We start from the raw sequence: 26,822 nt of genomic DNA on the forward strand, positions 1-26,822 counted from the left end.
TTTAACACTCGAAAGTCTATCCAAACTGGCGATGATGCCCCCAAGATAATCAGCGATCGACCATGGGCCATGTGGGCGGTTGATTGGCGATTACAGAACCACCTTACCCCATGGTTTCAATCCCCTCTTTTACGCTCGCAAGATATTCCGTTCGTTTCTTTTTCGAAATCGCCAGGTCAAAATCGCCAATCTCCAACCGACCATGGGCGTGCCTGAATCTGAGGACCACGACGCAGAATGACGAACAGAGAACCAGACATGTGGATCACAGAACCCTGTCTCCCTATGTTACTGGGGGCCGAGCGCTGGCCACCCATTCCGTTCGGATCTCACGCAAAAGCGGAGTGTGGAGGTGGGGAACTTCTTTTACAACGCTCGCTATTGAAGCTTCTGAAGATGTACATACGGGTTTATATGAGAGAGAAAAGATATAACTATCGGTCTTAAAGGCTAACCTCAATCCAACTTCTTTCTCTCTTCCTTCGGTTCTTGAACAGACCGTCGGATCCTCTCTTCTCTTACTTGACACCAACACCTTATAGCAATGGGAGACAACAGTGCCATGGCTTCTCATGGTGGTCACATGGGTAACATTTCGCTACCATCACTTTCAGTAACCCGAACACTAGCAGACCTCAACTTCAACACCACCACTACCAAATCCATCTTCTTCACCGGTGTGGCCGTCTTGGTATTTCTCGTCACCACCAGCAACTATTCGCGGAAGACAACCAAAAACGAGGACGACAATGAGGATGAAGGCAACCCAAGCTCCCTCAAATCCCTCCTCCTCTTCTGCTACTCCTGCTTCATCAAACCTCACGCCACCGCCGGCACCACAGGAACACAGCAAGATGCCCTGGAGTCGTTTTACCGAAGTCAGGCAGACATTTATGATGCGACAAGGGGTACGCTACTGAAGGGGAGGGAGGATATGTTGGCTCTTGCAGCTTCGCAGTTGAGGTACAAGGTTGAGGCTGGACTTGGCGGACTTGGAGGAGCTGGAGATGGGCTTGAAAAAAGACAAAGGAATGGGAAGACATGTGTAACCGTGGCCGGGACAGGGACCGGGACAAGGAGGAAACCGATATGGGTAGATGTACGCCTCCTCATCAGAACCCTTGCCAATGTTGAAATCCCACACACGGCTGACCATCGCTACAAAACAGGTCGGTGGGGGCACAGGCTGGAATATCGAAGCCATGGCCAAGTTTGTCAACGTCTCTGAATTCTTCAAGACTGTTTACCTAGTGGACTTTTCGCCGTCACTTTGTGAAGTGGCTAGGAAGCGGTTTGCCAGGCTGGGGTGGGAGAATGTGAGAGTTATCTGCACGGATGCTCGCAAGTTTAGGCTTGAGGATTATGAGGATGTTGACGAAGGAGAGTCTGGCTCTGGAGATTCTTCGCCTTCTTTGTCGGGTTGGTGGGGGGAGACGAAGCCGGGACGACATGCGGGAGCTGAGTTGATCACCATGTCTTATAGCCTTTCGATGATGGTATGTTTCTTGATTAAGGACGTCTTGGGGTGGTGTGTGCTGACATATCATGACGATGTAGCCGGATTATTTCTCGATTATCGATTCGCTCGAGTCTCTGTTAGCACCTCACGGCTTGATTGCCGTCGTGGACTTTTACGCCCAGTCGAAAGTCGACTTCACATTCCGCAACTACACGGGTGGTCTTATGAACCGACACGTTGGCTATTTCGCGCGGAACTTCTGGCGCTCGTGGTTCGATGCTGACAGGGTGTCTCTTGAGCCAGCTCGTCGAGATTATCTCGAGTACAGGTTCGGGACTGTCCTGACCGTCAACGCCCGCAACAACACTTTGGGAGCAATTCCTTACTACATCTGGTTGGGATGCCTCAAGAAGCCCTTTTCTACGTCGAGTCTACCACACGAAATTGTGGAACACATCGATGCTATTGCGACAGAGTCCCCAAGATCATCACCCCGTCTAGTGGGCAAACATTCTTCCTCAGCAACAAATGCGCTAGCCTTTGCAGTCGGCCGCACAGCGCCGGAGATGCGCTCAAAGGCCTTCAATACGGCCATCGAGAACATCTCGGCCAACCTACCTCTCCCGTCCTTCTTCTACCAAAATCACCACTGGAGGATCTACTACGACGATCAACTCCCGAAGCACACCCAGTTCAATGACGAGTACATCTACGCCTTTACCTGGGAAGACTCGCGCGTCGACAGAGAACTCCTTAACCTCGGGCCCGACGACGTCGTCCTAGCCATCACCAGCGCCGGCGACAACATTCTTTCCTACCTGATGCAGAGTCCCGCTCGCGTGCACGCCATCGACCTAAACCCAGCCCAAAACCACCTGCTTGAACTCAAAGTCGCCTCTTTTACGACTCTGGATTACCCCGACGTCTGGAAGATCTTCGGTGAGGGCAAACACCCCGACTTTCGCTCACTGCTCATCTCCAAACTCTCCCCTCACCTCTCCGGCCGCGCGTTTCAATACTGGCTATCCAATGCGCACATATTTACCGACCCTGCGGGGCGCGGTCTCTATGATACCGGCGGCTCCCGATACGCTATCCGTTTCTTCCGCTGGATTTCCACACTCTTCTTCTGCCGCTCCGCGGTCCGTCGACTTCTCTCTACTCCCACCCTCGAAGGGCAACGTTCCATCTACCACACCAAGATTCGTCCCTGTCTGCTCAACCGCTTCGTCAACGGCCTGGTCCTCAGCTCCGACGCCTTCCTCTGGTCGGCTTTGGGCGTGCCCAAGAATCAAGTGGCTATGATCGAAGCCGACTACCACCGCCGTTCTATCTCCTCCTCCACCACCCCCAGCAGCAAAGAAAAACCAAGCCGCGCCGAAGCAATCCTCCACTACACAACCTCCACCCTTGATCCCGTTCTCTCCACCTCCCACCTTGCCTCGGACAACCCTTACTACCTCGTCTGTGTCCTGGGACAATACACACGCCAGTGCCATCCCGATTACCTTTCCCCTGCCGCCCACTCTATACTCAGCGCTCCTGGAGCCTTTGACGGCTTACGCATCCACACGGATGAAATACAGGAGGTGTTGGCTAGGTTTCAGCCGGGTACTTTGACAGTAGCGGTGGTGATGGATAGTATGGATTGGTTCGATCCGCCTTCGCCTGAGGAGGAAAAGGAAGGAAGGGGCAAGGCGAGGGAGCAAGTGAGGAGGTTGAATCGGGCGTTGAAGGTGGGTGGAAAGGTGTTGTTGAGGAGCGCGGGAGTGGAGCCGTGGTATGTGAGGGTTTTTGTGGAGGAAGGGTTTGGAGCAAGGAGGGTGGGTTGTCGTGAATCCGGAAGGGGGGACCAGGAGTGTATTGACAGGGTGAATATGTATGCTAGTTGTTGGATCTTGGAAAAGATGGAGGATCTTGAGGAGTTGGTTGACTCAGCTTAAGTAGATATTTTGGTCCTAGGTGATAAGTTGGATAACCCTATTTAGCGCAAGACTACCTCTACTGGCCAGAACACGGCATCTGATATTCTTTATCTGCCACTCAACCATTCAGCCGGCTTTTTGATTCAAGCATGGTAAAACGAGGACCGTGGGAGAAATCGCAACCTCTTTACTGGCCTGACATGACAAGGCGGGTCAGATAAGTATTTGTTATAAGAGCTTCCACAGCAAAAAGATGTCCCGACGAGATACACGGTCTCCCAGAGCACTGTAAAGAGAGAAAGCAGGCCGACGCATCGCAATGTTTTGGTCGCACAATTGGTAGGCGTCAACTGGGGAGTCGAGCAAATCTCATGCTGGTTTCTCCGATACTTATTACGCGCCATGGCCATTGCTGGGTTTCGAAACTCAGGTGATGTAGTTCGGGTGCTTCTGGCCGCATGGAAGATTGGGTTGAACGGTTCGCGCCAGTTTCGCAAAGGGTTGCACAGGCCATTCAAAACCTGGTTGGAATGTCTTTTGCAGCTGGTTTGATCACTAGGAATGAGTGGCTAGGAGCATATCGGCGCTTATGTGAGCTCAGTAATCAGTGTTGGTGAGCAGACGACCAATTACTATGCTTCAAGGGACCGGATCCCTTGCCGTCAAGTGAGGTTGAACTCGAATGACCGAGTTGGATGCCTGAAAAAAATATGCTTTTGCAGTCAAGCATAGCTGTGAGAAGGCTATATTGTATGCTGGGGCTGGATTGTCTTCGAAGTGCCCCACGTTGTGTGCTAGTTAGGGTGAAGCTGAAATGAAAGTGAAGAGATGAGGGAATAGGAAACTCCAGTCGGCCAGAAGAACAACTCTCAGAAAAAGAAAGTTTCCATAAGGCCAGGCAGGCAAATGCCGAGGACGCACGAGCAAGGCCATAGCAGTCCACTCGCCATTTTCCTTTATTAGTCAAACATTCCCATCGTCATTGTTAGGTATCTAGGTAGCTGAGAAGGGTCAGATGAGATACTGTACCTTACTCGACCAGCATCACCCTGAGATAGCTTTAGTTCCATAATCAGGAAAAGCGAGTGATATAACTTGATCAACCGCCAGTGCCTCTTCATCTGTTTTCGATATGTTGTAAGAACACTACAACGACCGGGGCTGAAACCAACTTGTCAGTGTTCGCTTTCCGCCAGCCCCAGACCATGATCATCCACTTGAAAGGCACAACTCCATTCAGGGGCAATCCACCGACTTCAATGCGATCTTGAAGCCACCAAGGAAAACAGCACTTGCGCGTTTAGATTGCTCCTGTACCAGCAGCCCCTCTTCGTGCCCTCATAACCAACCTCTTCCCGGTGTCACATCTGACGAGCAATCCAAACTCGAGAACTGAATCCAATCTAGACCGTCTGCGCGCCATGAGCCCCTGAACAGCGCAGAAAAAAAAGAAGGCCGCATGGAGACAAAAGAGAAAGGTATATTCTTTTTACGCCGTGAGGTATGACAAAACAGAACTTCTTCCACCCCTTTCTGTTCCTCTTGAAGGTGCCCTCCCTCACCTATTCCCGTCATTCCGGCCTTTGCTCCATCCAAAAAAAAGTAGGAGGCCTTAGGAGTTTCGGTAGTTCCCAATGCATATCAAACAGCCCTCATCTTTCCAACCGGTCCTCGCAACGATAACTGTCGCAAAGAGTCGCTCAAGCCTTCCAGACGCGCTTGATGGTCTCAGTAAGACCGACATCGGTGGTCTCGAACTCGTAAAGGGCAAGGCCAACGAGGACGGTGGCGGCGTTAAGGCCCCAGGTAAAGACCTTGCGGGCCTTGGGGACGCGCTTCGAGGGAACGTAGTCGACAATGATGTTGCCGAAGCCAGTGTGGGAGTGGATAAGGATGGTGGCGGCGAGGACGGCGTCCATGGTGGGGTTGAGAGAGCCGGCGGCGAAGGGAGCGACGGTCAAGGGAATGAGACCGGCGGCGACAACACGGTCGAAAGTCCAGTGGTAGGAGCCATGAGAAGGAGAGGGAGGGGGGACCTCGACGGGGTCGTTCACTAAAGGTAGGTGTTAGGCTATTGTTTGCATGCATGTGATGTCGAGGTGTCGTGGTGGATGCGCTTTTCGCAACCCGGCATGGGGGTTGTTTGGTTCATGACGGGCAAGGAAGCATAGCTGTTGGGTTGTTGTTCGTACCTGTACCCTCAATGCGCTCTGTCCCCCTCATAGTGTTAGCACAAATACCGATCCATGCAACATACGTTGAACCTGTATTAAGGTCCGAGTGTGCGTGTATGCGATTACGTACGAGGAGGAGGGGGGAGCAAGCTCTTGCGGGAGGTGGTGTGGAAGGCGGCAACACGGAGACCGTTGGCAGCAACGGACTGCTGGGCCGCAACCTGCTTGAGGAGGGCAGAGGAACGGGCGACGGAAGCCATTGTTTCTGGTGATTGTGGTGGTGATGACGGGTGTTGGGTGGTGATGTGGTCGAAGCGTGGTGGTGATGGCGGACAACCAATTGGACTTTCGAGAACGGGAGGGCGGTCTTCGCAGGAGATATCGTCGCACGGGTCTTTCGGTTGGTTCAGGACAGGATCGTGGCCGTGGATCGCTAGGAGCGCTGGGAGTGACGGGACGGGCGGGCTCCGGAGTGGAACGGACTGGTGCCGAGCTGCGAGTCCTGATGTAGCTTATCCCTCGGCAATACTCGGCCAATCGCAGCATAGAAGATGTCAGCGGCAGCGTGTGCCGGTCGTGGCTCGGCGTGGAAAATCCCATTGTTCCCGGCGTGGCCGTAGCTTTGAGATTGGTACCTCTCACTACGTACCGGATCTTGCTGCATCCAGTGGGTTGCACATGCAATCCAAGGGCCCTGTCCCCCCGCCAAACCCGACCCGGCAAGAACAGGGGTGGCCCAAGCTCCCCTCCGCCGTTCCAGAAATTATTTCGCAGTCGGAGATGCTAGCGCGTAATGATAGGTACGGCAGCGCGTTAGTTGGGGCGATAAGATACCTATCGAGACCTTCGCTGCACCCGGGTTGGGACGAGGGGCCATTATTTTTTTTCGATGGCGCCGTAGTTCGCCGGTACCTTAATGACTGGCCGAAGCTATCATCGCCGCTTGTACACTCCCAACCTACCTCAACACCAGTCGACTGATCCGCTCACACCACGCGACCCCGGATCTTCAGCCGGAAACCCTACTGTACCGCCTGGGCATCCCGACCAATCTACTACCGCGCCCTTGGAACCATAACCAAACTCTTGCAATTGCCCAGCAAGGGACCCAATTCCGGTTGATCGGATCGCAAAAAGAGGGCCGGAATCGGCGCTTCGGGTTGCGCTACGGATTGCGCCCAGTTCCCTCTCCTTCCTTCTTCTAGCCGTTGAGCGATACGCAGCCAAACATCACATCAAATGCTGCTTCGCACAAAAGCCCTAATACGCTCCGGCGGGAGTATCGCCAAGTATGCTGCGGCTAACCCATCATGCTTCATTCTCCAACGAAGAGGACTCAGGCGCGAATTCGGACCAAAGTACACGGCCAAGATCAATGAGGCCGAGGAAAACTGGCAGGCGAGGGCAGAGGCCATCAAGAAGGGCAAGAAGCAGAATACATGGGACCTGTTTGAGGAGAGAGGCTATGTCAAGGATACAGCTGGGTAAGTTTAGACAACTGGCCTTTCGATGCGCACAGGAACATGACTAACACGATTCTTCTACCAGCACCAAAGAGCACATCGCCGAGCTTATGAGGACGAGGCGGATTGGGGCATATGTCGGCATCGATCCTACCGCACCATCATTACACGTCGGCCATCTACTCCCCCTGATGCCGCTCTTTTGGATGTACTTGGAAGGATACAAGGCATTCACCCTCATTGGAGGCTCGACGGCAAAGATTGGAGACCCGACTGGCAGGCTAAAAAGCAGAGATCATTTGAGCAGCAGCGATGCGACAATGAACATGACTAAGATTCACTACCAACTCAAAAAGCTGTGGGAGAACGTGGACACTCAGATGCGAGCGCGTGGTTACGAAGCCGATTGGGCGCGGAAGCGAGGCATCGTCAACAACAACCATTGGTGGAACAAGCAGCCCATGCTCGAGGTCCTGAGGAGGGTAGGTCACGCCTTGCGCATCGGCCCCATGCTGTCGCGCGATACCGTCAAGAACAAGATGACCCAGGGAGACGGCGTGTCTTTTGCCGAGTTCACCTACCCCATCATGCAGGGCTGGGATTGGTTCGAGTTGTTCTACCAGCAGGGAGTTCAGATGCAGATTGGAGGTTCTGATCAGTACGGCAACATCATATCTGGTCTCGAGGTCGTCAAGGCCGCCCGAGAATCCGAGCCCGACCCGCAGGAGCGCAAATATGTTACGCCCAAGACTGCCCTTGACGAATGCGTCGGCTTCACCGTCCCTCTCTTGACCGATTCATCCGGTGCCAAGTTTGGTAAGAGTGCGGGTAACGCCATTTGGCTTGACCCCTATCAGACCTCCGTCTTCGATTTCTATGGTTACTTTGTCCGCCGGTCCGACCAAGAGGTTGAGAATCTCCTCAAGCTCTTCACTTTCATGCCCATCAGCGAAATCACCAAGACTATGGAGGAGCACATCAAAGACCCTAGCAAGCGTGTCGCGCAACATACCCTTGCGCGTGAGGTTGTGACGCTGGTGCACGGTAAACAGGAGGCCAGCGCCGCCGAGGACCAGCATCGTATGATGTATACCGGCCAGATGACCATTCCCCAAGTCTCTCGTGCCAAGGACGCAGCCACCGGTGGCGATCAGTACAAGACGATTTCAGATCAGCCTGTCACCCTCAACAACGCGCCCCGTATCGACATGATTCTCCCCGAGTCGCTCATCATGGGCAAGTCTATCGGCCGCATCCTCTACGCCGCCGGTCTCGCCAGCAGCACCACCGAGGGCCACAAGCTCGCGGCTGCCCAGGGCTGCTACGTCGGCGGAGCCCACAGAGCCGGCGGCGAGAACGTCACCATGAACCCGGACCTCATCTCTTTTATGCCCGTCAAGCTGTGGTTCCCCGGCGAGACCCAGCGCTACCTGATTAACGGCAACCTGCTAATCCTCCGCAAGGGCAAGCACAACGTGCGTGTAATCCAGATGGTCAGCGACGTCGAGTATGCTGCTTCGGGCCAGACGTACCCCGGACAGAGCTTTACCGGCGCTGTCAGGAAACTGAATGAGATTATGAAGAACCTCAAAGAGAAGAAGTTGACCCCTGAAGAGGCTAAGAATGCTGTGAACGAGCTGCAAAAGAGTTCGCAGGAGAAGCAGCAGGGCCAGCAGATTATCTTCCCTGAGGAAAAGAGCAGGCAAAAGAAGGATATGGAGACCAAGCTTAAGCAGGAGATGATTGCCTCAGTAAAAACGATTGATGGCATGATGGACGAAAAACCCTCTGTGCGGGGAGATGGGGTGAAGAAGCAGACTCAAGATGATAGGGATCCGTATAAGTGGTAGAGAATGTGTAAGATTCTATTCGCATGGTAGGGTGGCACAGAGAAAAGGCATAAAGGTTGGATTGGTTGGACAAAAGCGTTACTCCCCATACATATTTTGTAAGATAGAAGCATGAGAATACCCGATTTTTGGACATCATAGTCAATACCGTGGAGCCCCGCAATATGAAAAACACAAACGACAATATGGTATTTCCAGAATGATCATGATGTTTCTCAAGCAAACATTTTGAAATACACGGATAGTTAGCGTTCATTCCTGGGTCCTCCGATGCTGAAGTCGAAAAGGGGTTATGTGTTCTCTGTTTTTGTGGGAGGGGTTAGGGTTATATGTGAGGTACACACTAGCAGCCATTGACCTCGTAGCACCAAGGCACCTTTCCCAAGACAAAACACAATACGTGACAACTTCTGGCAAACCGACCACGGCGACGACTACTATGCTAACGTCATCTTTGGTTTGCAAAGTGTCTGATCATTGTTCTCAAAAGCAATTTCATTCTACTTCAGATTCGGATGACATCTATACGCTACTCGGTAGAACCAACCGATAGAAATGAGCGCCGGTAACATCCGATGAGACCATATTACTCGTCTCGGCGTCAAATCCAAAGTCGCTTTTCCCAACACCAAGAAGACCCTGGGTTTCGACAACAATCATTTAAATCATGATTCAAGCAATCTTCTATGCCAGGTTCTTTCCAAAAGAGGGTACATATAGCCTGCCTTGCCCGTCACTCATCAAAGTCATTTGCCCACCCATTTTTATTGGGTCTGGCCAAGACAGCCCAAAGACGAAGTGTAGTGAATCTCAAGCTAACCAGTGGCACTTTTCCCTAACTCAGGAACCAAAATCGTCGCACAAAGTCCACCGGGCTCAATCGTGCCAGTTCCACTTCCAGAAGGCACCAATGGTCCCCTCAACAGGAAACCATGTCTCTTCGACTTCAGCGTGCTCCAGGAGTACATCATCCCGCGCAAGGCCTTCTGCAACCGCTTCATCACCGTCAATGACCCGGACGGCAAGTACGTCATCCTGGGATACCCCGTCTCCATTCCGGACCCGCGGTACGACCGGAACGAGTTCATTTTCAACTTTGGGCTCGTCATCAGTTGCGATGTGGTGGACCAGATCCCCTATGAACGCGTCGTAAGGAGGCTGGCGGCCACCTTTGCCGAGATGGAGAAGCAGGACGGCTACCTGAGCCAGGACGCGGCCACGAGGGGCGGAGCGGTCGCGGTTCATGGGTATGGCAATGGCGGGGGCCGTTGGGTGGATGGGGACGGGAATGAAATGGTGAGTATGCGGCGGCCGATAGAATCGTTGCTGGAGATTGTGAAGGAGGATCTGAATAACTATGGAGAGTGCATGATTCCCATTGGTATATCTCCCTACCTATTCACCCCCCTTCATCACCTTAGTTACAAAAAATGCTGACCGTTTCAAAACAGACGACGCTAACACAATCAACATGAAACTCTTTCCTCACCACGTCAACCCCCCTGAAGTCAAAGGCTGGCACGTCCCCGTCGCCAAGATGAAGTTCGCCGACGTCGTCGACCCAACCTGGGATCTAACCCTGCAGCGCGTCGTCGCTCATATCGATGGCGTTTCCGACGTGCGCCGCATTGCTCTGGCCTCCGGCGTCTCCCTCGAGCTGACCCAGCTCGCCCTCCGCCACTTGCTCTACTACGACACTATCCTGCTCCTAGACATGTTCTTGTTCGGCGCGTGCTACGCCCCTCGCCCGGGCATCCACGACTTCATCGCCAACGTAGGCGGCATGGTCGACGAATGTGCTAACTACGTCTGCGTCGGACCTATCGATCCGTCTCCCAGCAGCAGCAACAACACCGGCACCGGCGCCGGACCTTCTTCTTCTTCTTCTTCCTCCGACAACTACCACCGTCTCCGTTCTGTGTCAGGAAGCACCACTTTCCACAACCACAATCCCTCCAACCTCTCCACCTCTGCCAGCACACGCCACAGCCACCTCTCCCCCTTTGGCCTTGGCCCAGGAGGTGGTTCCGACCGCGATCCCAGCCCTTACGCCCAACACCACCTCTCCCCCGTCCACGAACGAAAGCCCTCCACCTCCCCCCGCAACCCTTCCTCCAACATCCACTCCTCCTCCTCCCCACCGTCTAACAAGCCCCCACCACCCAACGGATACCGCATATCCAACTACATGCTAATCCGCCTAATGACTACCTTCTGCGTCGGCAAAACCGTGGCCGAATGGCTCAAGGGCCATATGGATTCCGGCTTCGACGTCCTACGGTACGTGGACGTTCGCCGCTTAGTTCAATTTGGCGTCATCAAGGGGTGTTTGTACAGGGTGCACAAGTATGTTATCTCGAAACAGTATCTGGCTGCGCTAGCTACGGGGTTGGCTAGACCTGTTTCGCCATCCGACACCGGAACTGGCACAGGCAAAGGGAAAAGTGGGAGGGGGTATGGCGAAGGGGAAATGGGGAGGGAACATAAAGTGGCGGTGCCGGGCGGACATTATGATACCTATCGTGAACCCGGGAGTCATGGGGGTCCGGGGGGGAAGGGGTCGAACAGCAAGAAGATGGCGATGATGATGAAGGCTAGTGGGGATCCGTTGCAAAAGTATATGGATGGACGACATTGTTTTGATCAGATCATGACGGAGAGGAACATGACGGACGCGGAGATTATGGATAAATTGAGGAACTTTCCGGTGCCGGCTGGGGATTTGACGGTGCTTTATCGGTAGAGGGAATGATAGCATGCAAATAAGAGTTGATTAGTGGTGTTGATAGTTAGCCCGGCTACTGTATGCGAACTCGTCTTCTTAGAGGACAAAAGAACCTTGTTGATTCAAGCAAGAGGAGACATGTTTGATAAAGATCGCTAAACTGTAAACATGTAAACCTCCTTACGTGAGGACACCCGCTGAAGGGGTGTTGTTTTGAGCATCGTCTCTGTGCTGGACTGTCTATCGTCCTCCTGAGCAACCATTATCGCTAGATATTTGATTAAAATATATCTAGCACGGCCCAACAATGACCTCGCCAGGAGATAACACTGCACTCCCTGGACATCCTTCAATCCACTATCCCCTCGACATTCTGTCGTTCATTGTGAATACCGCCGTATCCTTGAGGAACAGCAGATAACTGTCAATCTCCGGTCCACATCTCTGCACCGTCTAGTAAAGAAATTTAAGTTAAGAACCGCCCAGAAGATGTTCGATAGCACCCTGTACGCTACCACCGCTGCGGCGTAGTGCAGCAACGTTCCGATCAAAATCGAAGAAACCCATATCGTTGAGTTGACGCAGCTGCTCAGCATACCTCTCCTCTGGCGGCCTGTTGTCGGGAGGAGCAACGGGATTTCCGCCAAAACCACCCAAACCACCGCCACCAAATGCCTGCATCATCTGCTGCAAGGCCTCAGGCGAGATAGGGGGCAAACCAAAAGGGTTCGCGGCACCAGCCTGACCAGGCTGACCAGCACCTCCAAGCGCTCCGAACAAAGATGCCAACGGATCTGCTTGCTGCCCAGACCCCGAAGTGGCGCCAGTAGCCGGAGCAGATGCGGCATCCCCGCTCCTGGCACTCTCGGTCGAAGCTCCGGTAGACGCAGGCGAAGACCCCGCGGGGTTTCCAAAGAGCGCGGCAAAGGGATTACCTGCTGGGGGAGCGCCCGCCGGAGGAACACCAAATGGAAGAAACATGGCGAACGGGTTCTGCGCATCGGCATTGGCGTTGTTATTACCGGCACCGGTCGTCGCGTTCGGAGTGTTGTCCGTTACCCCGGGCGCTGGAAAGGCGTTGGCGCCTCCGCCCATCATCCTACGCATGCGTGCCGCCATGCGAAGTGCCTCCGGGTTCGTCATCATGTTGCGCATCATCGGAGAGTTGAGAAGCTCGCGAGCGCGATCAGCGGGCATGTTGGCCAACATCGGGTTGGAGGCAATCATCTGGTCGATGACGGCGGGGTTGTTGAACGCCTCGGCCATGACCTGGGCCATCGCTGGGTTCGAGAGCATGTTCGCGATTTCATCCTCGCTAGGAGGCGCGCCCATCTATAAAACATCATTAGTAAACAGCTATGTTAAGGGTCCAGGGGGCCGAGAAAGGGGTGGCGTACTCCTCCGTCCGGCCCAAACAGGTCTCGGCTTGGTAGCGGCACCTGACCGGCAAAGCGAGCGCCTGTGAGGCCAGCTAAAAGGTTATTCGAGGGAGTGCCGGCAGCCATGTTCTGAGGTATCGCGGGCTGAGCGGGTGTCGAGGTTGAGCCACTGCTGGCTGTCGCGGCGCTGGCTGGACGCTTAACCATGTGCACTGTGTTCATGTGCTTGATCTTGTAGAAACTAAGAACTTCATCGTCCTTCATGACCTTTCCGGAGTAGATGAGGCGTTGCTGCTCCGGCGAGATGTTCTCGTATTCCTCCCCCGCTAACAGGGTCTTGAGCTGAAGGACGGTCGCAGACTCGGCAATGGTGACTGTGTGGTTCTTGTCGCCTGAGCATTTTACTTTGAAGGTAATCTGGCCATCGCCGCCAGTATTTGAAGCCTCAGCCATGATTTCTATCGCTTTACGATTCGGCAATGAAACGGTTAATGGCGGTCGTGGATGATGACGTTGGTCTCAGGGGAGCTCCGATCGCCCCACGTTCGAGTTCAGCACTTTGTGATGGGATTATGTGAAAGCCTGCTGCAAAGTCGTTCGTATGGAATTACGATAGCTTCGTGTGCTGGTGAAAGTTGAGGAATGGTGATGCTACGGAAAAGGGTTGTGTTGGGAACCAAAGTAATTGAGTTGTTGTAATGTTGGAAGGTCACAGGCGGAGGCCGATAAGCGCTGCCGCCAACAGTGGCAGGTGGGTGGCATGGCATTAAGAGCCCCTCCACGGCAGGCAGCAGACCCCACTACAAGCCGTCATTAAGGTATACTAGGTAGTGTAGTGTTCACCGAGGTTCTTGCCTTTTTAGGCTTCACTTCTGTCGTTGAACACGACTCCATCCCTAACCCTACCTACCAAGTGCATGTTACAGTACCTTAGTACCCTACTTCAGCTTTCCCACAGGGCCTCGACGTAACGAACGCCGGTCACTAGGCGTATACATAGGTATACATACTACATGGAATCGATGGATGATACGAACGGTGCCTGATTGCAACTTCTGCGTGCCATATAGATGGTGAGCCACTATCTTGTCACCTACTAGTTCCAGTCAGCTGCGACACCTTGATAGTACTCTCCTGCTCTCACACCCATCCGCTTCTTTGAGGTTCTATCGGGCTCTCGGCATCCACATGACCTGACACCTGACCGGTTCCCCCCATCTTATCAGCTTGTCCAGTAGCTTTTGTTATCGCATGTGTGTGATGACAGGGTACTGTCGATTAGCTGCTGCTTCGAACCAAATCCATGTACCTTCTAAACTAATGGACGAGGGCGAATCGTCTCACTCTTTCCCTTGACAAACCTAAACCTCTTCCCTTCTCTGGTTTTGAACAAACTTTCTTCAGATGGCAGACACTTCATCGCTTCTGCCTACACTTTTATTCTGGTGGATGAAAGAAACTCAACGCATCAAACCTCCTACTTTGATGCGCAATCAGCATTCTTGAAGGTTCAGTGACCCTCAGCCGATAGCCGGTTTGGCGAGAATAATCTTTCGTTGATGTCTTCCGTCAAACCTGCACAACAAAATCGTATTCGCAAACTACTCACGTTTTCGGTTGATCAGTAGCGTTTGTTGTTATGGCGGCATTATATGGGCCGTCGCGTCAACCTCAGCGAACTAGGAGGTAGAACATATGGACTATACCAGACAGGTATGTACAGCTCAGAGTGCATGGTCCGTGGACCATGCCAGGATACTCCAGGTAAGTGTATCAAGGATATCGAGCATCTGCTCCTTCACCGCCTTGGTGTAGCCTTGGTGTACATCAAGACACATCTCTAACCGCACTTTAGAGCATACCGCCTAGGCAGTTCTTCTTGCTGCGGGCCAAGCAAGGATACGACGTGCTTAAGCGACCATTGTCTTCCACAAACCTTTGAGATCATGGAACTATTACACTATGATAGGCTGTCCGTCAATGCGAGATGTCGACGCACTAGCAGCGAGTGCCCTCACGTTGATGAGGATTCTTCTTCGTTCGTCCGTCTGAAGTGGAGTTGGCGTGGGCAAGGGCATGGACTGAGGAGGAGATCAGCGCTTTCCCAAGAGATGGCCCGTCAAGGTAGAGCTGCTACGCGTGCGACGCCGGTCATGTGGGTTGTTGTATACGGGATTCAGCGGACAGGCGCTGCCTGAATCGATCTCGTGAAATGCAACCTTCCGGTTCTGGGCCTCGAAGAGATCCAATCCCGGGCTTCGTTGAGGAAAGGCTGTGCTGCCACGTTGGACCGAAACTTATCGACAGACGACACCAGGATCCCAAGGATCTAATGGAATCTTCCTCGCTCGTTAGCAATGTCTCAAACTGCAGTTTTCATGGAAGGTCCCGCCCGCTGCATGTCTTTCAGCTACAGATGGTCTTTTTCCCATGCCGGCAAGCCACATGAGAAATTGGACGCAATAGGAGTCATCATATGGACATACGAGGCACTCTTCGAGGACTCCTGCTCTTGAACTTCTATGACAACCACTCGCGGTTCGGGGCAGGGCGCATCGGAGAAATACCGACCAGCTGAGAAGAGCGACCATGGCACGACTGGCGGTTGTGCAACTGGAGGTGCAGCATCAAGTACCAAGAGGTCGCGTGCAACTTTCTGTCTCCGAACAAGGGGGTTTCCAGCCATGTTGCTGCACTGACTGAAGGAACACATGACAGCTCTCCACGGTTGAAGCTAGACAGCCGACAGCAGGCCATTTCAGGCTGGTTGCCGGACGCCGGCGGGTGTGCTTAAATTTGTTGAGTTGACTGCATGATGAGTCCTCTAGTGAGCCAAGAAGTGGCCAGGCACGAAGCGGATGGAATTAAGCAATGCTGTCCGTATCCAATACTTGCGTTGAATTGGGCACCTGCATCAACAGCAGCCTTGTGTAAGTGACTCGGGTTTTAGGAGCGGCGTGGAACACGTCATAACATGGCGAGGACATCGATTTCGTGGGGGCACACAAAGAAAGAGATCGGAGGTTGAGGCGCTGAGACCAAGTGTCGGACACGCAGGGAGGCGTTGTGTTTGCTGTGTCGAGGTAGGTTGCCCGAGGGTGTGAGGTTGAGGTTCCTACTGCCTGTATTCATGATGCCCTGCTGCTTGACGTGGTAGAAAATCGCAGGCACAGAAGCCCAATTGGAGCTGGCCAGTGGCAGGGTTAGGTACAGGGACGCTATTAGCTGTACTCTAACAAAATCCTCACTGACGACAGGGGCTTTTACCTCTACTGCCCGGGCAGTGATGACTAAATTAGGGAAGGGTCCCTTCGGAACTGCCATGTGGAAGACACTGCTTGGGCCGTGTGTTTTAGGACATTGCATCATTCCAGTCCAAATCGGGCTTCCTCGTCATCGTTCAACCGGCGCCAAAATACTAATAATTTCTCGAAACAGCAATGCCATCAAATTCGAGCAGATACCCCTACTTCAGCTTAGCCTCTGATGGGTGTCTCATCTCGTAAGATCCGTTGTCGAGACATTGCACAACGGCCAGGAACGTGGCAACGAGACAGGGAGGAGAGGTACCCGCCCAGTAGCAGTAGAGGTAACTTGAGCAACAAGACGGATGCAATATACTTAAGGGTAAGTACCTCTACTTACACTGGGCGCATTTGACAAACTCACCCCTCTAACCCTGGTCGTCACCTTTGTGCTGTTCACTCCTTCCAGCGCGAGGAATTGAACGGATGCCACGATCGCAATCATGTCATCGCGCCTGCCCTTTCAGGCTTTCAGGGCTATGACCAAGCCACCATGAAAAGTCGCTCTCCAATTTCAATTCTTTGTCTTGGGGCGGGGAGATTGGCCTGTGTCAAACTTCCCCGCCCAGATGGGCCTCAAAGTCAGGCTTCACTCACTTCAACCTTGCACCCAGCTCTCACTCGATGGCTTCCACTAGGTTCGCTTCCTTCAAAATAGATCAAGCTTCCAACTTCCCCACGATGGCCGTGGAGCACAGTCTTCCCAACCGCATGATCCCAGCTAATAGATCGACAATCGACGGCCAGGTTTGGAATAGTCGCAGGCTGATGCCGTAAAAACTTCCGAAAACCCCTTCTGTGTACCAAATAACCAGTCACCAGCACCCTCGGACGTCAACCGGCCACCTCGTTTCTTCGGAATCTTTGTCCATACGCGCCTCACACATGACAAGTGCGAGCCAGCCGGGTGCCCCATCTCATGGACCCTCGAGTTTCCATTCCGAGATCATGGGAGGGCCCCGCAAGTCTATCCAGGAAATTTGCTTTTCCCGCTGGCGAGTGCTACATCCGGGGGTGGGTTCTCCGGAGAACAGGCCGAAGTTGACCATATCCACATACGAGGATGACCATGACACAGAGGGTAGTTACCATATGCCCCTGCTCAGCACAATCCAGGTTTAGAATTTGTTGGGCGAAAATCACCAAAAATCATCACCTGCGAGCTCAAGCCTGCAACTTGCAAGGACGTGGACTTATGTAAAGCCCTTCAGGATTGACTCCAGATGCAGATTAGTTTTGCAAACTGAAGCCCAATGGCCGAGTCAAGGCAAGGTCTCCCGATGCCACAGGTCAAGGATCTGTTGACAGTGAAAATGGCATGAAATTAGACGGGAAAAGTCAGCCCTAGGAAATCTTAACTACGACCCAACCACCACAAAAGATTCCGGTCACCGACTTCTACATCTCATTGGAACCTTCAGTGTTAGCCGCCTGCATCCTCGTTACATTTTTCCCACTCTTTTCGTAAAGTGCTTCACTGGTCTGGTGGATACGCAGCGGTGCATCTCTGGCGTGCCCATAGAGGTACCGCTTATCCTTTCCTTTCCTCGATACACCCTCGCAGACAACGTCATGTCATGCAGCAACTAGGGCTTGCGACTTCCGATCGTTGAGCCAACTCGGGTGTCCGCGTTGCTCCACTGCCATGGGTAAGTTGTCTGTTTGGTTTGCTCACCGTCCCATGAACCCCAAGGTCTGGGAACCAGCTGTCCCAGCAGAAGAAGGGTACCTAGTTATATAGACGCACAACAGGGCAATCTGCCACTCTTCTTCCGTTCTTGCTGCCCGACCAGCAGCATCTCAAACACATCGGTCCAACAAAAATGAGCTGGCACAAGCCTCATTCATCAAGTTTCCGGTACTTTTTCCCTAGTTCTTGTATTCATAAATGAGCGCCATGGTCGTGTCCGCTTCTCCATGTTTTGAGGGTTCTCCATCCGTCTCCTCCATCGTCTCCTGCCCGAACCCTCGATCGCTACCTGGTCTTGATCATCACGCGTAGAAGAGTCCGCATTGACCATGAGCTTCCCCTCCGTTTCTCGCAAGTCGCGCATCACAAGCGCGGCCAACGTTCTCTACAACAATGCCGTATATTGGCCGAATCACAGCGTGTACCGAGGTGACACTCCCGGTTCACTCAACTACGGATGCATCAACCGTGTTTACTATGCCTTTGCCAACATCATGGCAGACGGAGGGGTGTTTGTAAGTTTGTTCCGACGCCATCTTCCATCGTTAAGCACTTCAGCTGACTTGTTCTGGTAGCTCAGCGATGAGTGGGCAGATGTCACAGCGCCTTGTGACGGTGTCCAAGGGGCTCTCGGGTCCTTGATGCATCTCAAGCAGAAATATCCCCATCTGCAAGTGGTCTTATCCATTGGGGGTGGCGCTTCCAGTGAGACATTCGCACTGGTGGCTTCCAGCGCCATTCTCCGTAACAACTTTGCACAGTCCGCTCGCGGTCTGGTGGAAGCATCCGGCCTGGATGGAATAGACAGTACGGCTCCTTTCCCTTCGCCTCATCTCGCCTCGTCCAATATCGTAGCCAATGACCACGTACGCGTGAGAAGGCTCAGCCACTCTTGCCTCGTCACACATGTACAAATCCCCAATGATCTTGTTGAGATGTTTGACTGACAGCACCAGTTGTATGGGACTACCCCTGCTCCCCGCAACAAGGAAGTGATTTCGTATCTTTACTGGCCGCAGTCCGCGTCCATCTTCCCGAGGACCGTTACCTGCTCACCGCTGCTCTCCCTGGGGCCAAGTCCATCTTGCAGAATATCAATGTGCGGCAGGCAGCTGAATACTTGGACTCCATTAACTTGATGGCGTACGACTATTTTGGGTCTTGGTCACACCGAAGTGGGCATCACTCCCAGCTTTATGCAATGAATAAAGAAGAAGCATCAGGGGCGTCGAGTGTGCAATATCTGATGGCTTCCGCTGTCCCGGGCAAGAAAATCTTGTTTGGAATCCCTCTCTTTGGACGCAGCTTTCTTCACGCGAGCGGCTCAGGCCACAAATTCCAGGGTGCCGGGGGCGGCGACGACGGATCCTTCGAGTATTGTCAGCTACCACGACGAGGAACGAAGGAACAAGTTGACAAGCGGGCCGTTGCCGCCCAGTGTGTGGGCGGAGACGGTGGGTTCGTCACTTACGATAATCCGGATACAGTGAAGGCCAAGGCCACTTTTTGTAAGCAAAAGGGACTCGGTGTAAGTTGCTCCCACAGTTCCCGATCTTTTATTGGCCACTGCTCCCACAGAGTACCATCCTTTTCCCTCCAAGACACTCGGCTTGATGAGCCGTTCTCCAGTCTAAAGGCATATGGCTGATGTTTTTCTCATCCAGGGTCTCTTTTACTCGAGCGCACCATCAGATGTCAAAGACAGTAAACGGAGCTTAATTGCGGCGGGTTTCCGAACACTGCATAGCTCTTGAGTGTCATGACAACAGCGTGAGCTGAAACACATACAGCCACTGTAGTCTAGAGCCCCCCCTTGCTCGCTAATGTGGTCGTCCCGAGGCTCTGCATGGCCTTAGTTGTTCAGCGAAGTGTGGCTGACTTCTGTCATTGGACGCCATTTCGGTTGGCGTCTCTGCATGCGTCGCTCTACCACGAATGACACCTTGGTACCTTTTTGGGCATCGAAGTCGTGGCGCTCGATTCTTTGCATAACACCAAGCTCGCCCGTTGATGGATGGAGCGTTGATCATCGACTTCAAAAGGACAACCCTTGTAACGAGTATACAGTCTTTTTTTTTTTTTTTTTTTTTTTTTTTTTTTTTTTTTTTTTTTTTTTTTTTTTTTTTTTCGTGTTTTCTAGAGATACCATGTTCGCATTTTGTTCCCTCTTGTTTTCTCGCTTCGTCTCTTCTTCTTTTGTCTTTGGTATTGTTTTTTTCGTTTGTTGAGGCGCCCTTTCTATCTCTCTCATCTGCTTTCTGGTATGTTTTCCACACAGTTCGGAAGTATTCGTGTTTAGGAGTTCGGTTTCAACCATTCATATTGCAGTGCCCACAAGTGACGAGGAGTTGCTTTGCTGCAAAAGGATATACCAAATCAGAGGGGTAAGCGACATGGCAGAGTTGTATAGGATTTTTTTCTTGTTATGGATAGACTGCTGGACAGGAAGCAATTCTCGAGAAAAAAAAAAAAAAAAAAAAACTATTTCTCACCCTGTAGGACCTGGCATGTTGCCCAACGCTCCCTCATCTAACAGCGGGTAGTACACTAGTGATAGGAGAATTTCCGGGCAAGCTTTTTAGCGCATATTGGGTGTCTTGGTCCCTACATGTCTCGATGCTCTCCCGTCTGCCTCCAATCAAAGACGATATTCTGTTATCCAATTTATCCCACCGAGCCCGCCTCCCACACGTGGCCGTGGATTTTCCAATGAGATACCATTCGGTTTCATTCCGGAAACCAAAAATTGGACAAAACACCAAACATCCGCATGCCCTTTGTGCAAAGATATTTGCTAGCTTGACCGGAACGCCATGGACATCTAGATCTCCAAACTATATTCAACATCGCTGCCGAAATGGATTCTAGGACCCAATGCAGAACCCTGAAATCATGTGCCTCCTACGGTAATGACTACGCCAATGTAAGTGTACCCGTGTCATTGGCTGGTTCGAAAGCCAGCCACATTGGTGGCACACATAAGACGGGCCAGACACTACACATCCAGCTGAGCAGCCTACTCAGGGGTGCATGAACCCAATCGTCAATGTCTAAATGGTTAGGATGACGTCTACAGTATATCGAAGAGCATGTTGCGCAAAAGCTCAAATACCGTGTAAGCTGAGACGGAGATGTCCTGTGCCTGTCGGGTTACGGCACGGGAACTTGGCGTGCGCTCGGAGATAGAAGGATGGAGGAAAAAGTAAGGTGAAGCTATGTGAACCTACCCAACTGTACCAGTTGAGCTGAGAACGGAAGAGGAAACAAAAGGAAGAAGATGTCACGAAGGAATATGTCGATGTGCACAAACCCTCTATCAACCCCAAAACAGCCGCCTCCCCATACTCTTCAATTTGGGCCAATATACCAAGCAACTTGGCGTTTGCGGCTCTGACGTTGATGCACATAAGAAACAACACTGAAAACAAGGCGCACCTGTTTGGCAATGCAAATGTCGAACGAGTGCCACCTGGATCTGCTTTGCTGGCACGAACGCCCGGCCAAGTGCAAAAAAAAATGATGATAGAAAATTCCATTATTTCTCCACATAAACTTTATCTTCTATTCCATACGCTTGCTGCCCATTTGCTACCGTGCTGTTGGAAACAAAAAGAACCAACAATCGACGGGAGAGAGGTGTCGAGTTGGGTTGAAACGCAGGGCGACACGCCAAGTGGACTCTCTCTCTAGGTACAGTATGTACAGTATGTACATATGTGGTTCGATCGATGGTTGTATCCGAACGTTGCAAAAGGCTGCAGATGTTGCAGAGGACGATCATGAAACACTCAAGAAAGTGAACAGGACGAACGAAAGATGACGGCGCAGACGAATGTCGTCCGTGGTGATGAAGAATCTATCCTACCTATCACTAGAGATTCTGTGGGTGAACGTGGCCAGATGTGAGATGGCCCATTGCGCCTGAACGGTACCTTGTCGACTTCAACCTGCGTTGGCCATCTATCTACCATCCATTCAAGTTATGTATCTGAAAGCAGATTGATCGACCGAGCTGTATGTCAGCCGTGGAGGAGATGTGAAACGAATCGTTAGGTACACCAATGTGGAGGAAAACTGATGCATTCGGTTCGTAGGACTGGAAGCTTCCGTCCACTCTCTAGCTTACGCCGGTGACAGCGGAAAGCTCATGGTGCGTGAGAAGACCGGAGCTGGAAAGAGGATGAGAGTACCCGAGAGTGGAGCCGTAGAAGATTCCTGCGGGTAGAGCGGGACGGGGGGAATGCCGGGCGTTGGGTGCCGTCGGGTGCCGCCGTTAACGTGGACGGGTCGGCGGGGGCCCAACGGGGCATCAGACCTCGCCCGAAACCTCCCCGAAAAGCGGGAAGGTCCACCTTGGATTGCCCTATTCTTGGGAAAGGGAGCACAGGCCACCTCAGCAGGTACCTTGCAGGCCTCCCTCCTTGCTGCTGACAGCATCTCATTCCGCGATAAGATCAATTGATCCATAGCATCCCATCCCCATGTGGACACTTCAACAACACCGGGGAAAGCTACGGTGTAACAGCGGCCGAGAGTCCTGGATCCTGCTGCTTTCTGGAAGCGGAAAGCCTCCTTTTTTTTTTTTTTTTTCTTTGTTTCCTTCGAGAATAGTCTAGATTCCGCATTCTTGTTCGTCTCTCTGGTGGGAAGCTAATGAATGTTTGGGTTTCCCCGAGGACACCGTTTCCCACCACACAAAGCTGAGACTACTGCCCCTCGTTCCCTACTACCTCCAAAGCTGTCATCATGAACATCATTTTGGCGGAGCAGTTATCGCTTGATTCGGGTACGTGATTGATGATCCATTAACAGGTCTCAGCTATCACGAGCCTGTAGGGTCCTGGTTACTACTACTGGCACGTCATCATACTAAACCATTGTCGCCGCCGATCAGTTGAATACGACCCGATCGCACACCTCAACCTCCTCTTCTCCCACCCGTCCACCGTCTCCTCCGTCGGCCGCGTATCGTCCACCCTCCAGCGACATAAGGATGAGCTCACCAAGTCGATCGACTCCCTCGAAACCGCCCAGGCCTACGGGCCCGACTCTTCGCTCGAGCGCATGCAGTCCGCCCAGGCGGAGCTGGCCTCCTTATTCCAGCGCATCGAGAGCGTCCGCAACCGCGCCCTGCAGACTGAGCGAGACATCACCACCATGACCGCCGACATCAAGCGACTCGACGGCACCAAGCGCAACCTCACCCACAGCATGACCGCCCTCAAGCGCCTGCAGATGCTCACCACCGCCTACGACCAGCTCCGAGGCCTGGCAAAAACCCGCCAGTACCGCGAGTGCGCCGGCCTCCTGCAGGCTGTGCTACAGCTGATGCGCCACTTCAACAGCTACCGAAGCATCGAACAGATTGCCGTCCTGAGCCGAAACGTCAGCGAGCTACAACGCGAACTCCTGGAACAAGTGTGCGAGGACTTTGAGCTGGCGTTTGCCAAGGGCGAGGTGGCTGCCCGGCGCGGCATGCTGGCGGAAGCTTGTCTGGTCATGGACGCGCTAGGGGAGCAGGCAAAGGCGCGGTTGATTACGTGGTATGTCAACACCGAGCTGCGCGAGTACCGATCCGTTTTCCGGGGCAACGACGAGGCAGGCAACTTGGACAACATAGGGCGTCGCTATGCCTGGTTCCGACGGATGTTACAAACACACGAGGGCGAGCATGCTGCCATCTTTCCGGCGCACTGGCGCATTAACGAGACCTTGTCGATGGCGTTTTGCGATGGTACCAGGGAGGACTTCAAGGGGATACTGGAGAAGAGCATGCGGAGGACAGATGGAGGCACCAACAAAATTGACGTCAATTTGCTGTTGAATTGCTTGCAGGAGACGATGGACTTTGAGCAGAGCCTGGAGCGCCGGTTTTCGAGCGAAGTCCGGGCTAGCATCGACACCTTGAGCTCGGCGGATGATCGAGTATCGAACTTCAATGGCTCTATCTCGGTCGCATTCGAACCGTATCTAAGTCTATGGGTAGAGTCGCAGGATAAGACTCTGGCTGGGATGATACCCAAGTACAAGTCACAACCGCTGATACCGCCAGACGAGGAGTTCTCCCCGCAGGCGGTCATCCCCTCGGCCATTGAACTCTTCCACTTTTACAAGCTCACGCTTTCCCAGTGCGCCAAACTGTCTACGGGTGAGCGGCTGTTGGATCTGGCCAAAACACTGGCGAAGTACTTGGACGAATACGCACAGCAAGTTCTCTTTACACTCCTCCAGCGCGGAGGACCACAGGGGCCTCCGGTGCAGGACATCATATTGGTTCTCAACACTGCGGATTTTTGGCACACCAATGCCAACCAGCTTGAAGACAACATCAAGAAGAGGATCGACCCCGAAATGGCGTCCAAGGTTGATCTCTCGACCCAAGCAGATACCTTCATGGGTGTTGCTAGTGCGGCTGTACTCGCCTTGGTGCACAAGGTAGAGGTGGACTGCGAACCGGCATGGCGAGAGATGAAGAACACAAACTGGAGCAGGATGGAAAGTGTCAGCGATCACAGCTCGTACGTGAGCGAGCTGCTGAAGAACGTCAACGGCAAGGCGGCGAAGATTCTGCCGCTGGTGGTCAAGCCGCAGTATGCTCGCGCGTTCTGTGATCATCTGGTGGAGAACATAGCCAACTCGTACATCAGCAACGTGGTGCAATGTCGCCCTGTCTGCGAAGTCGGCGCTGAGCAGGTGAGCAGGCTTCTCCCCATTTCCCTTTGCCCTCCTCCCTACCGAGCAAACCATAGAACCCCTTGCTAACACTTCCAAAATAGATGCTTCTTGACAAATACATCCTGACCAAAGCCTTCGAAAACCTTCTCGCCTTCCACAACACGAACCATCCACCCCCCGGCACGCCCTCGGACCCCAACGCTCCACCCCCTCCTCCCCCTCCAGCAAGCTACATCAAGCGCGTCAACCAATCAATGACCAAGATCGACCCTCTTCTCAAAACTCTCCAAGTTCGCCCCTCCCCGCCTGAAGGGCTCGTCCAAGCCTACCTCAACCTCATCGGCGACTGCTCCGACGCCAACTTCAAGCGCATCCTCGAGCTCAAAGGCGTGCCGAAGAAGGACCACTCGCACTTGCTCGAGCTCTTTTCCGTCCATCGCGAGGGGGCAGGCGTAGGCCGGACTTTGGTTCAAAACTCGCCGCTTCTAACGCCGTTGTTCGCTTCCATGGGAAGCGGCATCAGCATCGGCGGCGGGATAGCCCCAGGATTTGCGGCAACAGGACATCATGCATCGCAGGGAAGTGGCAGCGTGACGAGCAGGTTTGATGCGGCGACGAGTTTGGGGGAGAAGTTGTTAAGTGCGGCGAGGGATATGAGTACGATGGAGCGGGAGGGGGTAACAAGCGGAGGAGGGGCAACAACAACGGCCAGCGATAAAGCTACAATCAATGAAAATTTGAAGAATATTGGGAATTTTTTCAGGAGAGATATTGGAGCTTTGGGAGCGAGGTTTGGGAAGAGGGATATTACGCCTACGGGGGCAAGTCATGATTAGACTACACGGGCATGTGAGATGGGACGGGGCGGAGGAAGCGGAATCTCTTGGTTATGTGATGATATGGTCTATAAGATGTCGACTAGACCTGAGTACAGTTAAACCAAGCAATTCAAACACAAGTCCACCAATATGCCCCTGACTTATAGCATGTCTGTTTGCCGTTTGTTGTCCTGTCTCAAGGTAATCCCCGTAGCGCTACACTAGTCGAAATATAGCCTGCCAACGATTATGACAAACGCCTCTTTCTCAACGGTATCTTGTCAGATGGATATATGTTGCCGTCCATGTCTCACTCGCCTCGGTACCTATGTACCTACATATATACCAGTGTCTACATGATCCAAACGAGCCTAGTGTGGACCCGAGGGGAACGCTTAGAGCTTTCATTCGCTTCCCACCAGTGGTCAAAAATGGCACCATGCCATCTGGATGCAGCAAAAGTCCCCGGACTCCGGAGAAGTTGGTAGCGAGGTAGCATTTGGATAAAAGTTATCTTACGATGGTCTAGTTCCGTCGGCCGTCGGAGGACGCTGTGAACTAAGTACTGTATAATATGTAGTGTATGTAGATGGGTAGCTAGGCCCACGAGGTAATACAAGACATAGGTAGCTAGCTGACTGGCTGCTGCTGAAAAATGCGAAGGATAACGGTGTGTGTGTGTGTGTGTGTGTGTGTGTGCCGTGTAAGTGATGGAAGTAATGAAACATGTCGCCCATATCCGTCATGTACCTTGGCCGACCCGTTGGTACCGTTGAAAGTTAAGTCTAACTGAAACCTTTCTGGACGTCCGGGTTGGCCGTTGGCCGTTGGCTCGGATGGCTGGCTGTAGAATAACCGTTGAACCGTTGTTGCCGCATCCCGTCCGCTGAAAAGGTGTACATCATATGTAGAGGTAGGTATATACCTACCGTTCCTTACCGTCGACATATTAGAGGTACCTGGGTACCTACCTACTTAGCGGCTGCGGCTCCATGCAGTGTCAATGGCTTAATGCAATTGCTGTACACACCTCACTGACGCACATGAGACATTCATTGAAGATGGAATGGAAAAGAGTCCAGACCGACCCGGCGGCCGGGGCAGGAACAAAGAAATGAGGGGAAATACGGTTTTGGCAACATTCCAGAACCAAATGTAAGCATGACGAATCGATTATACACTACATAAGGGCGATCTTGATGGTCGTTTCTTCTAGAAGGGAAAGAAAATGGGCTGATGATGGATCATTGCCCCTGGGACCCGACGCAGACAGGAGAACCTCCTGTCGCGGGCTGGGAATTTCCCTTCGGTTTTTTTTTCTTCAGCGGGACGGGAGTTACACACGGGTACGAGGGAAGG

At 52.8% G+C, this 26,822-nt stretch overlaps 7 protein-coding genes and 2 non-coding genes across 9 annotated transcripts; 6 read left to right on the top strand and 3 right to left on the bottom strand.

The window, feature by feature from the left end:
- The first annotated feature begins 388 nt into the window (after positions 1–388).
- Positions 389–3,478, top strand: NCU03032 (betaine lipid synthase). Its single transcript, XM_960325.2, has 3 exons — positions 389–1,099; positions 1,170–1,496; positions 1,558–3,478. Exons 1-3 carry the CDS (start codon positions 545–547, stop codon positions 3,400–3,402), a joined length of 2,727 nt encoding a protein of 908 aa, XP_965418.1. The 5' UTR covers positions 389–544; the 3' UTR covers positions 3,403–3,478.
- A 638-nt stretch (positions 3,479–4,116) lies between these two features.
- On the bottom strand, positions 4,117–6,156 carry tca-13 (tricarboxylic acid-13). Its single transcript, XM_960324.3, has 3 exons — positions 5,689–6,156; positions 5,577–5,594; positions 4,117–5,437 (listed from the first exon to the last, which is right to left on the bottom strand). Exons 1-3 carry the CDS (start codon positions 5,816–5,818, stop codon positions 5,085–5,087), a joined length of 501 nt encoding a protein of 166 aa, XP_965417.1. The 5' UTR covers positions 5,819–6,156; the 3' UTR covers positions 4,117–5,084.
- A 106-nt stretch (positions 6,157–6,262) lies between these two features.
- cyt-18 (cytochrome-18) lies at positions 6,263–9,125 on the top strand. Its single transcript, XM_960323.2, has 2 exons — positions 6,263–7,042; positions 7,107–9,125. The coding sequence occupies exons 1-2, from the start codon at positions 6,798–6,800 to the stop codon at positions 8,869–8,871; spliced, it is 2,010 nt and encodes a 669-aa protein (XP_965416.1). The 5' UTR covers positions 6,263–6,797; the 3' UTR covers positions 8,872–9,125.
- A 132-nt stretch (positions 9,126–9,257) lies between these two features.
- On the top strand, positions 9,258–11,786 carry NCU03029 (hypothetical protein). Its single transcript, XM_960322.3, has 3 exons — positions 9,258–9,581; positions 9,716–10,252; positions 10,323–11,786. Exons 1-3 carry the CDS (start codon positions 9,539–9,541, stop codon positions 11,612–11,614), a joined length of 1,872 nt encoding a protein of 623 aa, XP_965415.3. The 5' UTR covers positions 9,258–9,538; the 3' UTR covers positions 11,615–11,786.
- Positions 11,548–13,697, bottom strand: NCU03028 (deubiquitination-protection protein dph1). The gene is made up of 2 exons (XM_960321.3): positions 12,994–13,697; positions 11,548–12,928 (listed from the first exon to the last, which is right to left on the bottom strand). The coding sequence occupies exons 1-2, from the start codon at positions 13,426–13,428 to the stop codon at positions 12,068–12,070; spliced, it is 1,296 nt and encodes a 431-aa protein (XP_965414.2). The 5' UTR covers positions 13,429–13,697; the 3' UTR covers positions 11,548–12,067.
- A 3,092-nt stretch (positions 13,698–16,789) lies between these two features.
- NCU14042 lies at positions 16,790–18,111 on the top strand. The gene is made up of 2 exons (XR_897794.1): positions 16,790–16,918; positions 17,028–18,111. It is a non-coding gene; the product is annotated as a ncrg90 (non-coding RNA).
- A 188-nt stretch (positions 18,112–18,299) lies between these two features.
- gh18-3 (glycosylhydrolase family 18-3) lies at positions 18,300–19,724 on the top strand (the record flags this gene model as incomplete). The annotated part of the gene is made up of 4 exons (XM_960319.2): positions 18,300–18,485; positions 18,546–18,777; positions 18,927–19,498; positions 19,635–19,724. The coding sequence occupies 4 exons, from the start codon at positions 18,300–18,302 to the stop codon at positions 19,722–19,724; spliced, it is 1,080 nt and encodes a 359-aa protein (XP_965412.2).
- A 2,698-nt stretch (positions 19,725–22,422) lies between these two features.
- Positions 22,423–25,717, top strand: NCU03024 (GARP complex subunit Vps53). The gene is made up of 3 exons (XM_960317.2): positions 22,423–22,756; positions 22,865–24,663; positions 24,747–25,717. Exons 1-3 carry the CDS (start codon positions 22,717–22,719, stop codon positions 25,479–25,481), a joined length of 2,574 nt encoding a protein of 857 aa, XP_965410.1. The 5' UTR covers positions 22,423–22,716; the 3' UTR covers positions 25,482–25,717.
- Positions 25,515–26,225, bottom strand: NCU14043. Its single transcript, XR_897795.1, has 2 exons — positions 25,802–26,225; positions 25,515–25,725 (listed from the first exon to the last, which is right to left on the bottom strand). It is a non-coding gene; the product is annotated as a ncrg117 (non-coding RNA).
- Positions 26,226–26,822: the final 597 nt, after the last annotated feature.

Source organism: Neurospora crassa, linkage group I (genome assembly GCF_000182925.2).
Source record: "Neurospora crassa OR74A linkage group I, whole genome shotgun sequence".
Classification (NCBI taxonomy): domain Eukaryota; kingdom Fungi; phylum Ascomycota; class Sordariomycetes; order Sordariales; family Sordariaceae; genus Neurospora; species Neurospora crassa.

Excerpts from the sequence above, each read along its gene's own strand:
- NCU03028 (XM_960321.3), bottom strand. The coding sequence starts at position 13,428 with ATGGCTGAGGCTTCAAATACTGGCGGCGATGGCCAGATTACCTTCAAA. Across the intron at positions 12,929-12,993 it reads TGTTTGGGCCGGACGGAGGA|ATGGGCGCGCCTCCTAGCGA; the intron begins GTACGCCACCCC and ends GATGTTTTATAG.
- tca-13 (XM_960324.3), bottom strand. The coding sequence starts at position 5,818 with ATGGCTTCCGTCGCCCGTTCCTCTGCCCTCCTCAAGCAGGTTGCGGCC.
- NCU03029 (XM_960322.3), top strand. The coding sequence starts at position 9,539 with ATGATTCAAGCAATCTTCTATGCCAGGTTCTTTCCAAAAGAGG. Across the intron at positions 9,582-9,715 it reads CAGGTTCTTTCCAAAAGAGG|GAACCAAAATCGTCGCACAA; the intron begins GTACATATAGCC and ends TCCCTAACTCAG. Across the intron at positions 10,253-10,322 it reads AGAGTGCATGATTCCCATTG|ACGACGCTAACACAATCAAC; the intron begins GTATATCTCCCT and ends GTTTCAAAACAG.
- NCU03024 (XM_960317.2), top strand. The coding sequence starts at position 22,717 with ATGAACATCATTTTGGCGGAGCAGTTATCGCTTGATTCGG. Across the intron at positions 22,757-22,864 it reads GCAGTTATCGCTTGATTCGG|TTGAATACGACCCGATCGCA; the intron begins GTACGTGATTGA and ends GCCGCCGATCAG. Across the intron at positions 24,664-24,746 it reads GCGAAGTCGGCGCTGAGCAG|ATGCTTCTTGACAAATACAT; the intron begins GTGAGCAGGCTT and ends CTTCCAAAATAG.
- NCU03032 (XM_960325.2), top strand. The coding sequence starts at position 545 with ATGGGAGACAACAGTGCCATGGCTTCTCATGGTGGTCACATGGGTAAC. Across the intron at positions 1,100-1,169 it reads GGAAACCGATATGGGTAGAT|GTCGGTGGGGGCACAGGCTG; the intron begins GTACGCCTCCTC and ends GCTACAAAACAG. Across the intron at positions 1,497-1,557 it reads CTTATAGCCTTTCGATGATG|CCGGATTATTTCTCGATTAT; the intron begins GTATGTTTCTTG and ends ATGACGATGTAG.
- cyt-18 (XM_960323.2), top strand. The coding sequence starts at position 6,798 with ATGCTGCTTCGCACAAAAGCCCTAATACGCTCCGGCGGGAGTATCGCC. Across the intron at positions 7,043-7,106 it reads TATGTCAAGGATACAGCTGG|CACCAAAGAGCACATCGCCG; the intron begins GTAAGTTTAGAC and ends TTCTTCTACCAG.